The sequence below is a fragment of the Hyperolius riggenbachi genome, chromosome 1 (genome assembly GCF_040937935.1).
Source record: "Hyperolius riggenbachi isolate aHypRig1 chromosome 1, aHypRig1.pri, whole genome shotgun sequence".
Classification (NCBI taxonomy): domain Eukaryota; kingdom Metazoa; phylum Chordata; class Amphibia; order Anura; family Hyperoliidae; genus Hyperolius; species Hyperolius riggenbachi.
In genome coordinates this window covers 639714852-639728150 of record NC_090646.1, presented here as the reverse complement: position 1 = coordinate 639728150, position 13299 = coordinate 639714852, and the positions used below count along the sequence as shown (strand labels likewise).

The following is a 13299-nucleotide window of genomic DNA, read 5'->3' as shown; positions in this document are numbered from 1 at the left end:
TGCATGTGGCCATCATGCTCTTCACAACCTTAAAGAGAATCTGTATTGTTAAAATCGCACAAAAGTAAACATACCAGTGCGTTAGGGGACATCTCCTATTACCCTCTGTCACAATTTCGCTGCTCCCCGCCGCATTAAAAGTGGTTAAAAACAGTTTTAAAAAGTTTGTTTATAAACAAACAAAATGGCCACCAAAACAGGAAGTAGGTTGATGTACAGTATGTCCACACATAGAAAATACATCAATACACAAGCAGGCTGTATACACCCTTCCTTTTGAATCTCAAGAGATCATTGTGTGTTTCTTTCCCCCTGCATCTCTCATGCACTGAAGTTTCAGGCTGCTCTTTTCTTCCTGCAAACAGCTTTGCCCTTGTCTGTAATTCTTCAGTATGTGAAAGTCCAGCCAGCTCAGAGGACGATTTATCCAGCTTGTAAAAGATAAGAGAGAAGAGAGAAGCTGCCCTAATCTAAATAATACACAGGCAGTGTGCATAGAGGGGCCTGGAAGGGGGAGTTCATAGCAGAACCACAACACTGAAGAACTTGGCAGCCTTCCAGACACAGGGCAACAAGTCTGACAGGGGAAAGATACATTGATTTATTACAGAGACTGTGATAGCAGAAAGTGCTGCAGTAAGCCAGAACACATTAGAATAGCTTTTGGAACTTGTAGGATGATAAAAAACAGGATGCATTTTTTGTTACGGAGTCTCTTTAACAAGTGTAGCCACAAAAACACCTGATCTGAATTCTATTCCCCTGTATCGAAGGAAGGGAAGGTTAGTAGTTTGGGTCCCCACACAGCTCTGCCCCGCCCACAATTACATGGGCTGCTCCCCTCTAGTTATGCCCCTGCAGCCTCCATATCACTTTTGCTTCAGTTGTCCTGTAAACTGCAGTGTTCCCCAACCCTGTCCTCAAGGCCCACCAACAGTGCATGTTTTGTATAATTCCACAGGGGTAGATAATGAGCTCTGCTGAGACACTAATTACCCCACCTGTGCATGTTTGTGGTTTTCTGCAAAACATGTACTGTTGGTGGGCCTTGAGGACAGGGTTGGGGAACTCTGCTTAAAGGAATACTGTAGGGGGGTCAGGGGAAAATGAGTTGAACTTACCCGGGGCTTCTAACGGTCCCCCGCAGACATCCTGTGTCCGCGCAACCACTCACCGATGCTCCGGCCCCGCCTCCGGTTCACTTCTGGAATTTCAGACTTTAAAGTCTGAAAACCACTGCGCCTGCGTTGCCGTGTCCTCGATCCCGCTGATGTCACCAAGAGCGCACAGCGCAGGCTTAGTATGGTCTGTGTCTGCGCAGTACACTCCTGGTGACATCAGCGGGAGTGAGGACACGGGGGTGCAGGCGCAGTGGTTTTCTGACTTTAAAGTCTGAAATTCCAGAAGTGACTTGGAGGCGGGGCCGGAGCATCGGTGAGTGGCTGCGCCAACACAGGATGTCTGCGGGGGGCCATTAGAAGCCCCGAGTAAGTTCAGCTCATTTTCCCCCGACCCCCCTACATTATCCCTTTAAGGTGACCCTGTCGGACAGTAAAAGGCGGCACTGAACCCACACCTACTCAAGATGTAAAAAAATGAAGCACTACTCTTATTGCTACAAGAAGCATTAAAGTAAACCTCTAATTTTACAAAAAGAAAGAAGTTGCATCCTCCACGACCCCTTCACTGCCTGCCGAGACCCTCTTGATTTTTGTGGCCGTTCTCCCCTCAATGTATGAGCACATACAATCAGCTGTGTGCAGTGTGCCTGGGCTCGTACACTGAGGGCACCATGGCTGCAAGCAATTTTCGACTTTAATGTTGAACATTGCTTATCTGTGCTTCACGTGAGGTACGTGGAATACTAATGAGTACCTCCACCTGACCCTGTCCACTGGTCTGGGTGCTGAAATGTGGTGATGGGCGAATTCTGGTTTCAGAGTTTCAGTAACCCGAATTTGAACCCCAACATTAATGTTCTGTCACTGCAGATACTCTTTGACTCCGCCGTGAGTATTTGGGATGTACTGCCATACTTCATGCTGTATATTGTACTCTGCAGGTTCGGGAGGCGGCACAAGCTCTGCTACTGGCTGAGCTGCGGCGGATCGGTCAGAGTGGACGCAAAGAGACCATCGATTTCTGGGCACCATATTTACCGCAATACGTTGATACTATTATGTCTCGTAAGTGTTTTTATTATTCTTTCAGTGGGTGTGTTTTCATTCTACCTTGTAATCATTAAGTATTTATATAGCGCCGACCTCTTCCGCAGCGATGTACAGAGTATATTGTCTTGTCACTTAACTGTCCCTCAGAGGGGCTCATAATCTAATCCCTACCATAGTCCTATGTCTATGTCATGTAGTGTGTGTATTGTAGTCTAGGGCCAATTTTAAGAGGAAGCCAATTAACTTATCTATGTTTTTGGGATGCGGGAGGAAACCCGGAGTACCCGGAGGAAACCCACTCAGACACTGGGAGAACATACAAACCATACAAACTCCGTGCAGATAGTGGCCTGGCTGGAATTCTGTCCTAAGTGTCAAAATGACCTTTATTATTGGAGAAAATGTTATACTCACCTCTTGTATTGCTCATCCTGAGAGATTCTTCCTGGCTAACATCTATCCTATGCTCTCCTAGTGGGTGCTCCAGTGATAAGAGCTTTGTGACCTACCAAACAACTTTTGTGGGCTATGCAGTTTTATACCTCCATAGCTGGCTGTACAAACTCTAGGAAAGTTAGAGAACAGTCAGTGTGGCAGCCAGAGTGGTTTCCATTGGCTTCCAAAAGCTTCTGGAGCTAAAAAGGGTGAGACACAAGGTCCTGTTTTGTGATTGATTTGTTTACCTTCATCAGGCATTATCAATAGAGTGCAGGAGCTGCTGAGGTTCACAGGGAGGATCAGAACCCAGGACTAGCACTGCAGGTATTAAAGGGGAACTCTAGGATGTGCTAAAGCAGGGGTGCCCACACTTTTTCGGCTCGTGAGCTACTTTAAAATTTGCCGAGGCCAGGAGATCTACCACCGTCTCAAATGCTAAGCTAAGCACGCCCCCCCCCCCCCCCCCCCCCGGTATAGGTTAGCTAGGTATATGTGCCTGCATTATAGATTAGCCAGGTATATGTGCCTGCAGCATAGGTTAGCCAGGTATATGTGCCTGCAGCATAGGATAGCCAGGTATATGTGCCTGCAGCATAGGATAGCCAGGTATATGTGCCTGCAGCATAAGATAGCCAGGTATATGTGCCTGCAGCGTAGGTTAGCCAGGTATATGTGCCTGCAGCGTAGGTTAGCCAGGTATATGTGCCTGCAGCATAGGTTAGCCAGGTATATGTGCCTGCAGCGTAGGTTAGCCAGGTATATGTGCCTGCAGCGTAGGATAGCCAGGTATATGTGCCTGCAGCGTAGGTTAGCCAGGTATATGTGCCTGCAGCATAGGTTAGCCAGGTATATGTGCCTGCAGCATAGGATAGCCAGGTATATGTGCCTGCAGCGTAGGTTAGCCAGGTATATGTGCCTGCAGCATAGGTTAGCCAGGTATATGTGCCTGCAGCACAGGATAACCAGGTATATGTACCTGCAGCATAGGATAGCCAGGTATATGTGCTTGCAGCATAGGATAACCAGGTATATGTGCCTGCAGCATAGGATAGCCAGGTATATGTGCCTGCAGCATAGGATAGCCAGGTATATGTGCCTGCAGCGTAGGTTAGCCAGGTATATGTGCCTGCAGAGTAGGTTAGCCAGGTATATGTGCCTGCAGCGTAGGTTAGCCAGGTATATGTGCCTGCAGCATAGGATAACTAGGTATATGTGCCTGCAGCATAGGATAGCCAGGTATATGTGCCTGCAGCGTAGGTTAGCCAGGTATATGTGCCTGCAGCATAGGATAGCCAGGTATATATGCCTGCAGCATAGGATAGCCAGGTATATGTGCCTGTAGCGTAGGTTGGCCATGTATATGTGCCTGCAGCATAGTATAGCCAGGTATATGCTCCTGCAGCATAGGATAGCCAGGTATATGTGCTTGCAGCATAGGATAGCCAGGTATATGTGCCTGCAGCGTAGGTTAGCCAGGTATATGTGCCTGCAGCGTAGGTTAGCCAGGTATATGTGCCTGCAGCATAGGATAGCCAGGTATATGTGCCTGCAGCATAGGATAGCCAGGTATATGTGCCTGCAGCATAGGATAGCCAGGTATATGTGCCTTCAGTATAGGTTAGCCAGGTATATGTACCTGCAGCATAGGATAGCCAGGTATATGTGCCTGCAGCATAGGATAGCCAGGTATATGTGCGTGCAGCATAGGATAGCCAGGTATATGTGCGTGCAGCATAGTATAGCCAGGTATATGTGCCTGCAGCGTAGGTTAGCCAGGTATATGTGCCTGCAGCATAGTATAGCCAGGTATATGTGCCTGCAGCATAGGATAGCCAGGTATATGTGCCTGCAGCATAGGATAGCCAGGTATATGTGCCTGCAGCATAGGTTAGCCAGGTGTATGTGCCTGCAGCATAGGATAACCAGGTATATGTGCCTGCAGCATAGGATAACCAGGTATATGTGCCTGCAGCGTAGGTTAGCCAGGTATATGTGCCTGCAGCATAGGTTAGCCAGGTATATGTGCCTGCAGTATAGGTTAGCCAGGTATATGTGCCTTCAGTATAGGTTAGCCAGGTATATGTACCTGCAGCATAGGATAGCCAGGTATATGTGCCTACAGCATAGGATAGCCAGGTTTATGTGCCTGCAGCGTAGGTTAGCCAGGTATATGTGCCTGCAGCGTAGGATAGCCAGGTATATGTGCCTGCAGCATAGGATAGTCAGGTATATGTGCCTGCAGCATAGGATAGCCAGGTATATGTGCTTGCAGCATAGGATAGCCAGGTATATGTGCCTGCAGCATAGGTTAGCCAGGTATATGTGCTTGCAGCATAGGATAGCCAGGTATATGTGCCTGCAGCATAGGATAACCAGGTATATGTGCCTGCAGCATAGGCTAGCCAGGTATATGTGCCTGCGGCGTAGGTTAGCCAGGTATATGTGCCTGCAGCATAGGATAGCCAGGTATATGTGCCTGCAGTGTAGGATAGCCAGGTATATGTGCCTGCAGTGTAGGTTAGCCAGGTATATGTGCCTGCAGCATAGGTAAGCCAGGTATATGTGCCTGCGGCGTAGGTTAGCCAGGTATATGTGCCTGCGGCGTAGGTTAGCCAGGTATATGTGCCTGCAGCGTAGGTTAGCCAGGTATATGTGCCTGCAGCGTAGGTTAGCCAGGTATATGTGCCTGCAGCATAGGATAACTAGGTATATGTGCCTGCAGCATAGGATAGCCAGGTATATGTGCCTGCAGCGTAGGTTAGCCAGGTATATGTGCCTGCAGCATAGGTTAGCCAGGTATATGTGCCTGCAGCATAGGTTAGCCAGGTATATGTGCCTGCAGCATAGGTTAGCCAGGTATATGTGCCTGCAGCATAGGTTAGCCAGGTATATGTGCCTGCAGCATAGGATAACCAGGTATATGTGCCTGCAGCATAGGATAACCAGGTATATGTGCCTGCAGCATAGGTTAGCCAGGTATATGTGCTTGCAGCATAGGATAGCCAGGTATATGTGCCTGCAGCATAGGATAACCAGGTATATGTGCCTGCAGCATAGGTTAGCCAGGTATATGTGCCTGCGGCGTAGGTTAGCCAGGTATATGTGCCTGCAGCATAGGATAGCCAGGTATATGTGCCTGCAGCATAGGATAGCCAGGTATATGTGCCTGCAGCATAGGATAGCCAGGTTTATGTGCCTGCAGCGTAGGTTAGCCAGGTATATGTGCCTGCAGCATAGGATAGCCAGGTATATGTGCCTGCAGCATAGGTTAGCCAGGTATATGTGCCTGCGGCGTAGGTTAGCCAGGTATATGTGCCTGCAGCATAGGATAGCCAGGTATATGTGCCTGCAGCATAGGATAGCCAGGTATATGTGCCTGCAGCATAGGATAGCCAGGTTTATGTGCCTGCAGCGTAGGTTAGCCAGGTATATGTGCCTGCAGCATAGGATAGCCAGGTATATGTGCCTGCAGCATAGGATAGTCAGGTATATGTGCCTGCAGCATAGGATAGCCAGGTATATGTGCTTGCAGCATAGGATAGCCAGGTATATGTGCCTGCAGCATAGGTTAGCCAGGTGTATGTGCCTGCAGCATAGGATAGCCAGGTATATGTGCCTGCAGCATAGGATAGCCAGGTATATGTGCCTGCAGCATAGGTTAGCCAGGTATATGTGCCTGCAGCATAGGATAGCCAGGTATATGTGCCTGCAGCATAGGATAACCAGGTATATGTGCCTGCAGCATAGGTTAGCCAGGTATATGTGCCTGCGGCGTAGGTTAGCCAGGTATATGTGCCTGCAGCATAGGATAGCCAGGTATATGTGCCTGCAGCGTAGGATAGCCAGGTATATGTGCCTGCAGCGTAGGTTAGCCAGGTATATGTGCCTGCAGTGTAGTATAGCCAGGTATATGTGCCTGCAGCATAGGCTAGCCAGGTATATGTGCCTGCAGCATAGGTTAGCCAGGTATATGTGCCTGCAGCATAGGATAACCAGGTATATGTGCCTGCAGCGTAGGTTAGCCAGGTATATGTGCCTGCAGCATAGGTTAGCCAGCTATATGTGCCTGCAGTATAGGTTAGCCAGGTATATGTGCCTTCAGTATAGGTTAGCCAGGTATATGTACCTGCAGCATAGGATAGCCAGGTATATGTGCCTGCAGCATAGGATAGCCAGGTATATGTGCCTGTAGCATAGGATAGCCAGGTATATGTGCCTGCAGTGTAGGTTAGCCAGGTAAATGTGCCTGGAGCGTAGGATAGCCAGGTATATGTGCCTGCAGCATAGTTTAGCCAGGTATATGTGCCTGCAGCATAGGTTAGCTAGGTATATGTGCTTGCAGCATAGGTTAGCTTGGTATATGTGCCTGCAGCATAGGTTAGCTAGGTATATGTGCCTGCAGCGTAGGTTAGCCAGGTATATGTGCCTGCAGAGTAGGTTAGCCAGGTATATGTGCCTGCAGAGTAGGTTAGCCAGGTATATGTGCCTGCAGCATAGGTTAGCCAGGTATATGTGCCTGCAGCATAGGATAGCCAGGTATATGTGCTTGCAGCATAGGTTAGCCAGGTATATGTGCCTGCAGCATAGGATAGCCAGGTATATGTGCCTGCAGTATAGGTTAGCCAGGTATATGTGCCTGCAGCATAGGTTAGCTAGGTATATGTGCTTGCAGCATAGGTTAGCTAGGTATATGTGCCTGCAGCGTAGGTTAGCCAGGTATATGTGCCTGCAGCGTAGGTTAGCCAGGTATATGTGCCTGCAGCATAGGTTAGCTGGTTATATGTGCCTGGAGCATAGGTTAGCCAGGTATATGTGCCTGCAGCATAGGATAGCCAGGTATATGTGCTTGCAGCATAGGTTAGCTAGGTATATGTGCCTGCAGCATAGGTTAGCCAGGTATATGTGCCTGCAGAGTAGGTTAGCCAGGTATATGTGCCTGCAGAGTAGGTTAGCCAGGTATATGTGCCTGCAGCATAGGTTAGCTAGGTATATGTGCTTGCAGCATAGGTTAGCTAGGTATATGTGCCTGCAGCATAGGTTAGCTAGGTATATGTGCCTGCAGCGTAGGTTAGCCAGGTATATGTGCCTGCAGCGTAGGTTAGCCAGGTATATGTGCCTGCAGCGTAGGTTAGCCAGGTATATGTGCCTGCAGCGTAGGTTAGCCAGGTATATGTGCCTTCAGTATAGGTTAGCCAGGTATATGTGCCTGCAGCATAGGTTAGCCAGGTATATGTGCCTGCAGCATAGGATAGTCAGGTATATGTGCCTGCAGCATAGGTTAGCCAGGTATATGTGCCTGCAGTATAGGTTAGTTAGGTATATGTGCCTGCAGCATTGGTTAGCCAGGTATATGTGCCTGCAGCATAGGTTAGCTAGTTATATGTGTCTGGAGCATAGGTTAGCCAGGTATATGTGCCTGCAGCATAGGTTAGCCAGGTACATGTGCCAGTATAGGAGGTAGTAACTTCCTCAATCCGGTGGCTGAGGGTCCTGGACTCTTGGAACGCTCTGGCGGGCTAAGGCCGCTGGCCAATAAGGATGCAGGGGAGGAGAGGTGGCAAAGAGAGGGAGGCCGTGCGGCCGCTACGTCAAGACTGGGGGGCGGCGCCGGGCATGTTACAAGCACGCACGCTGCCCGCCGCTGCCACGTCGCCTCTCTCCTCCCTCTCGCCTCTCCTCCCCTGCATCCTTATTGGCCAGTTACCAGCAGCTAAACATGATGAGCTACCGGCCGCAACATTTAATGAGACGTACCGAGAAGGCGGTCACGATCTACCGGTAGATCGCGATCGACCTATTGGGCAGCCCTGGGCTAAAGCAATGTGCATAGTAGTCATTTACTATGAGACATGGTTTGACGTAGTCCTTCAGCAGAAGCAAGAAATTTGAGTGCCCCCTAGCGGCAGAAGTTGAGGCTGCACAGTAGGTGCCTGTATAAATAATGGCAATAGTGTAAAATGTTGATGCTGGGGCTGCACACGATGCAATATATGGCTACAAATAGCGGGTGCATGGGGGTCCTTAAGGTGGGGCTGGAGGAAGGTTAGCTGTGGGAGGACGGATAAGGTTAGACGTGGGTGTGGGGTGGTTATGGTAAATGGATGAGTATGGGGTATGATTTCTGTCAGTATGAGTATGATTTCTGTCAGATGTCTGTCACGCTGAATCTGACAGGAATCTATCTGATGTGCGCCACACGCTGGTAACAGATTTCCAATAGATTACAGAATTAAATCTATTGGAAATCTATCTAAATGCATTATTGCACCATTAGATCCAATGCAACTCTATGGGCCATCGATCTGCTAGATCAGATAGATCAAATGGATCGATTGGATGATTCGATACAAGCAATTTCGATTCGATCGATTTCATAGAGATCGATGGCTGAAATCGACCAGTGTATGGGCCCCTTTATAATGGAGATTGGGTGTTTACTATAATGAGATTATACTGTACAAATTATAAATAAATTTAAGCCACTCGTAAACCCCTTATTGATTCCCTTTTTGCTTTTGGTCAGTGAAGTATCCTTATGTGGCACCGGCTACTCCAAAGCTTATCAATCCAGCCCATCCTGTGCCTCCTCTGCAGGCTTTTATTGTCAGGGAGAAAATGTCCACTGTGCCTTTAATGGGAAGTAAAAGGTTATCTCTGCGTGGCCTTTGTGTGTATTCTGTGCTGGTGTGTGGAAGCTGCAGCCAGACAGGCAGTGTGCGGGGAACAGCCTGCCGATCGATAGCACTGGTGTGAAGTGAATTAATGTGAGGCAGTCAGTCTGTCTGTCACAGGCATTGCAGGGAATACAAGGCATTACCGATCACTCGCCACAGACCTTCCTATAAATTCACCTCCCTCTCAGGGACGGAGGGGGGAACCCGAAGGCCTTTCCATGGATTACGGCGCATGGAGATAACATTTGTTCCATCTTATCCAGCCGCATGGAGTACTACAGCTCAGATATTTTCCAAGGGAAGCTGAAAGTAAAAAGACAAGACAAATAACATTTATATTGCGCTTTTCTCCTGGCGGACATAAAGCACTTGCGCTGCAGCCACTGAGGAGTCTAGCCCAAGGACTCCTTACTGAATAGGTGCTGGCTTACTGAACAGGAAGAGTCGAGATTGGAGCCCAGGTCTCCTGTGTCAGAGGCAGAGCCCTTGACCATACAGCACCCTTTCAGGCTACAGGAACACTTGCACAGTTCTTTTTGTGCACGAAGTTCACCTATGTGTTTACACGCCCCAAAAATACCCCAAAGCAGGGCCTCTTTACAGTGGAGCTGTAACGGCATATACTGTGTATGCCTGCGTATAAGACTACTTTTTAACCCTTGAAAATCTTCTGAAAAGTCAGGGGTCGTCTTATACGCCGGGTGTCATTGATGCCGGGTGATACCCCCTATCCTGTTACCGACTCTCAGATCTGCTGAGGACTGTAGTGAAGCGGCGCAGGCGCACATGTGCGATATCTGAGACACAGAGAAGGAGGTAAATAGGATGCAAGGGCGGGCCAGACGGGTGAAAGAGGCGTGTTTTATGGGCACAGCGCAATCTATTCTTCCATAACGCTCTGATAAACATGTAGAGCAAGGAGAGCTGAATCCACTTAGGGACAGGGAGAGTTGACCAATCCAACCAGTCAATTATCTACAGTGGGTTGCAAAAGTATTCGGCCCCTTGAAGTTTTCCACATTTGGTCACATTACTGCCACAAATGCATCAATTTTATTGGAATTCCACGTGAAAGACCAACACAAAGTGGTGTACATGTGAGAAGTGGATCGAAAATCATACATCATTCCAAACATTTTTTACAAATAAATAACTGCAAAGTGGGATGTGCGTAATTATTCGGCCCTCTGAATCAATACTTTGTAGAACCACCTTTTGCTGCAATTACAGCTGCCATTCTTTTAGGGTATGTCTCTACCAGCTTTGCACATCTAGAGACTGAAATCTTTGCCCATTCTTCTTTGCAAAACAGCTCCAGCTCAGTCAGATTAGATGGACGGCGTTTGTGAACAGCAGTTTTCAGATCTTGCCACAGATTCTCGATTGGATTTAGATCTGGACTTTGACTGGGCCATTCTAATACATAGATATGTTTTGTTTTAAACCATTCCATTGTTGCCCTGGCTTTATGTTTAGGGTCATTGTCCTGCTGGAAAGTGAACCTCCGCCCCAGTCTCAAGTCTTTTGCAGTCTCCAAGAGGTTTTCTTCCAAGTTTGCCCTGTATTTGGCTCCATCCATCTTCCTTCAACTCTGACCAGCTTCCCTGTCCCTGCTGAAGAGATGCACCCCCAGAGCATGATGCTGCCACCACCATATTTGACAGTGGGGATGGTGTGTTCAGAGTGATGTGCAGTATTAGTTTTCCGCCACACATAGCGTTTTGCATTTTGGCCAAAAAGTTCCATTTTGGTCTCATCTGACCAGAGCACCTTCTTCCACATGGTTGCTGTGTCCCCCACATGGCTTGTGGCAAACTGCAAACGGGACTTCTTATGCTCTCTGTTAACAATGCCTTTCTTCTTGCCACTCTTCCATAAAGGCCAACATTGTACAGTGCATGACTAATAGTTGTCCTATGGACAGATTCCCCCACCTGAGCTGTAGATCTCTGCAGCTCGTCTAGAGTCACCATGGGCCTCTTGACTGCATTTATGATCAGCGCTCTCCTTGTTCGGCCTGTGAGTTTAGGTGGATGGCCTTGTCTTGGTAGGTGTACAGTTGTGCCATACTCCTTCCATTTCTGAATGATCGCTTGAACAGTGCTCCGTGGGATGTTCAAGGCTTTGGAAATCTTTTTGTAGCCTAAGCCTGCTTTAAAGGGAAGGTTCAGGGACTATCTAAAAAAAATAAAAATCCATTTCCACTTACCTGGGGCTTCCTCCAGCCCGTGGCAGGCAGGAGGTGCCCTCGGCGCCGCTCCGCAGGCTCCCGGTGGTCTCCGGTGGCCGACCTGACCTGGCCAGGCCGGCGGCCAGGTCGGGCCTCTTCTGTGCTCCATGGTGCGTTCCACGCCGGCGCGCTGACGTCATCGGACGTCCTCCGGGCTGTACTGCGCAGGCTCAGTAGTTCTGAGCCTGCGCAGTACAACCCGGAGGAAGTCCGATGACGTCAGCGCGCCGGCGTGGAACGCACCATGGAGCGCAGAAGAGGCCCGACCTGGCCGCCGGCCTGGCCAGGTCAGGTCGGCCACCGGAGACCACCGGGAGCCTGCGGAGCGGCGCCGAGGGCACCTCCTGCCTGCCACGGGCTGGAGGAAGCCCCAGGTAAGTGGAAATGGATTTTTATTTTTTTTAGATAGTCCCTGAACCTTCCCTTTAAATTTCTCAATAACTTGATCCCTGACCTGTCTGGTGTGTTCTTTGGACTTCACGGTGTTGTTGCTCCCAATATTCTCTTAGACAACCTCTGAGGCCCTCACAGAGTAGCTGTATTTGTACTGATATTAGATTACACACAGGTGCACTCTATTTAGTCATTAGCACTCATCAGGCAATGTCTATAGGCAACTGACTGCACTCAGATCAAAGGGGGCCGAATACTTTTGCAACCCACTGTATATACTGTTATATACTGGGTGACACATACAGTACAGCTCCAGTATCTGTTTATAAATAGCACCGGTATATGATGTTCTTTTTATTTTAATTTGGTGTGTGTTGGAAGAGGGGTAGTCTTATACAGCGAGTATATCCCAAACTCTATATTTTAACTGGAAAAGTTAGGGGGTCGTCTTATACGTTGAATTCAGTAAATTATTCAGGATACCCACTTTTTAGTTAAAGAGAAGCCGTAACCAAGAATTGAACTTCATCCCAATCAGTAGCTGATACCCCCTTTCCCATGAGAAATCTTTACCTTTTCTCTAAGGCCCGGTTCACATTAGCATTTCAGACAAAAAGGATCCGGTGAGCGGTTAGGTCTCTGCTTCACCAGATCTGGATGGCTCTGTCCACGAAAATGGAAAGTGAAAACGGATTTGATTGATCGGATCCATTTTCGCTCAATCTCGCCGGCAAATACACACCTAATCTTCTGTAGCAGCCGGCGTAGAGGCTTCCTCCTCTTCCGCTGTGACTACACAGCGCGTCATGTGACTAGTCACATGGCGCATCATGTAGTCACATGACGTAGAAGAAAACGGAAGCCTCTACCGCCGGCTGCTACAGAAGATTAGTTGTGTATTTTACCCTCCCTCACTCACCCACCCACCAGGCTGCTGCACCATCCCCTCACCCTCCAGTCGCTCAGATTCGCGTTGCCACATGCCCCCATCCCCGTGGAACGTTCCGTTTCTACACTAGTGTGAAGAAACGTTCCGTTTTACATTGCCCCAAATGCTGCAGCATTGTTTGTCCGGAACCGTTCCGCTGGGCAGGATGGTCCGGAAAATTAGGGCCTGCAGCATTTTTTAGATCTGGGGCCCGGAACGTATCCGTACCAACGGACGCATGTGAATGGGTTAACATTGGGTCCATTCATATCCGTTCCGTTTGTACAGTATACGTTCCGGTTCCGATAGGCAAAAAAACGCTAATGTGAACCATGCCTAATAGATCGTTGGTGGTGTGTGTGTGGGGGGGAGGGGTCTGTGTGGCTGATATTGTGGTGAAACCACTCCCACAGTGTGATGTCAGGACCATGGTTCTGACATCACACTGTGGGAGCATTTTTGCAT

At 48.7% G+C, this 13299-nt stretch overlaps 1 protein-coding gene across 4 annotated transcripts in view; it reads left to right on the top strand.

Annotated features, from left to right (window-relative positions):
• WDR7 (WD repeat domain 7) overlaps positions 1-13299 on the top strand; it is a 516060-nt gene that overhangs the window by 205540 nt on the left and 297221 nt on the right. For all 4 annotated transcript variants that reach the window (XM_068251301.1, XM_068251300.1, XM_068251299.1 and 1 more), the window contains one exon: positions 2063-2186. In XM_068251301.1, the coding sequence (XP_068107402.1) occupies positions 2063-2186 (124 nt within the window). The remainder of the gene's footprint in view (positions 1-2062; positions 2187-13299) is intronic.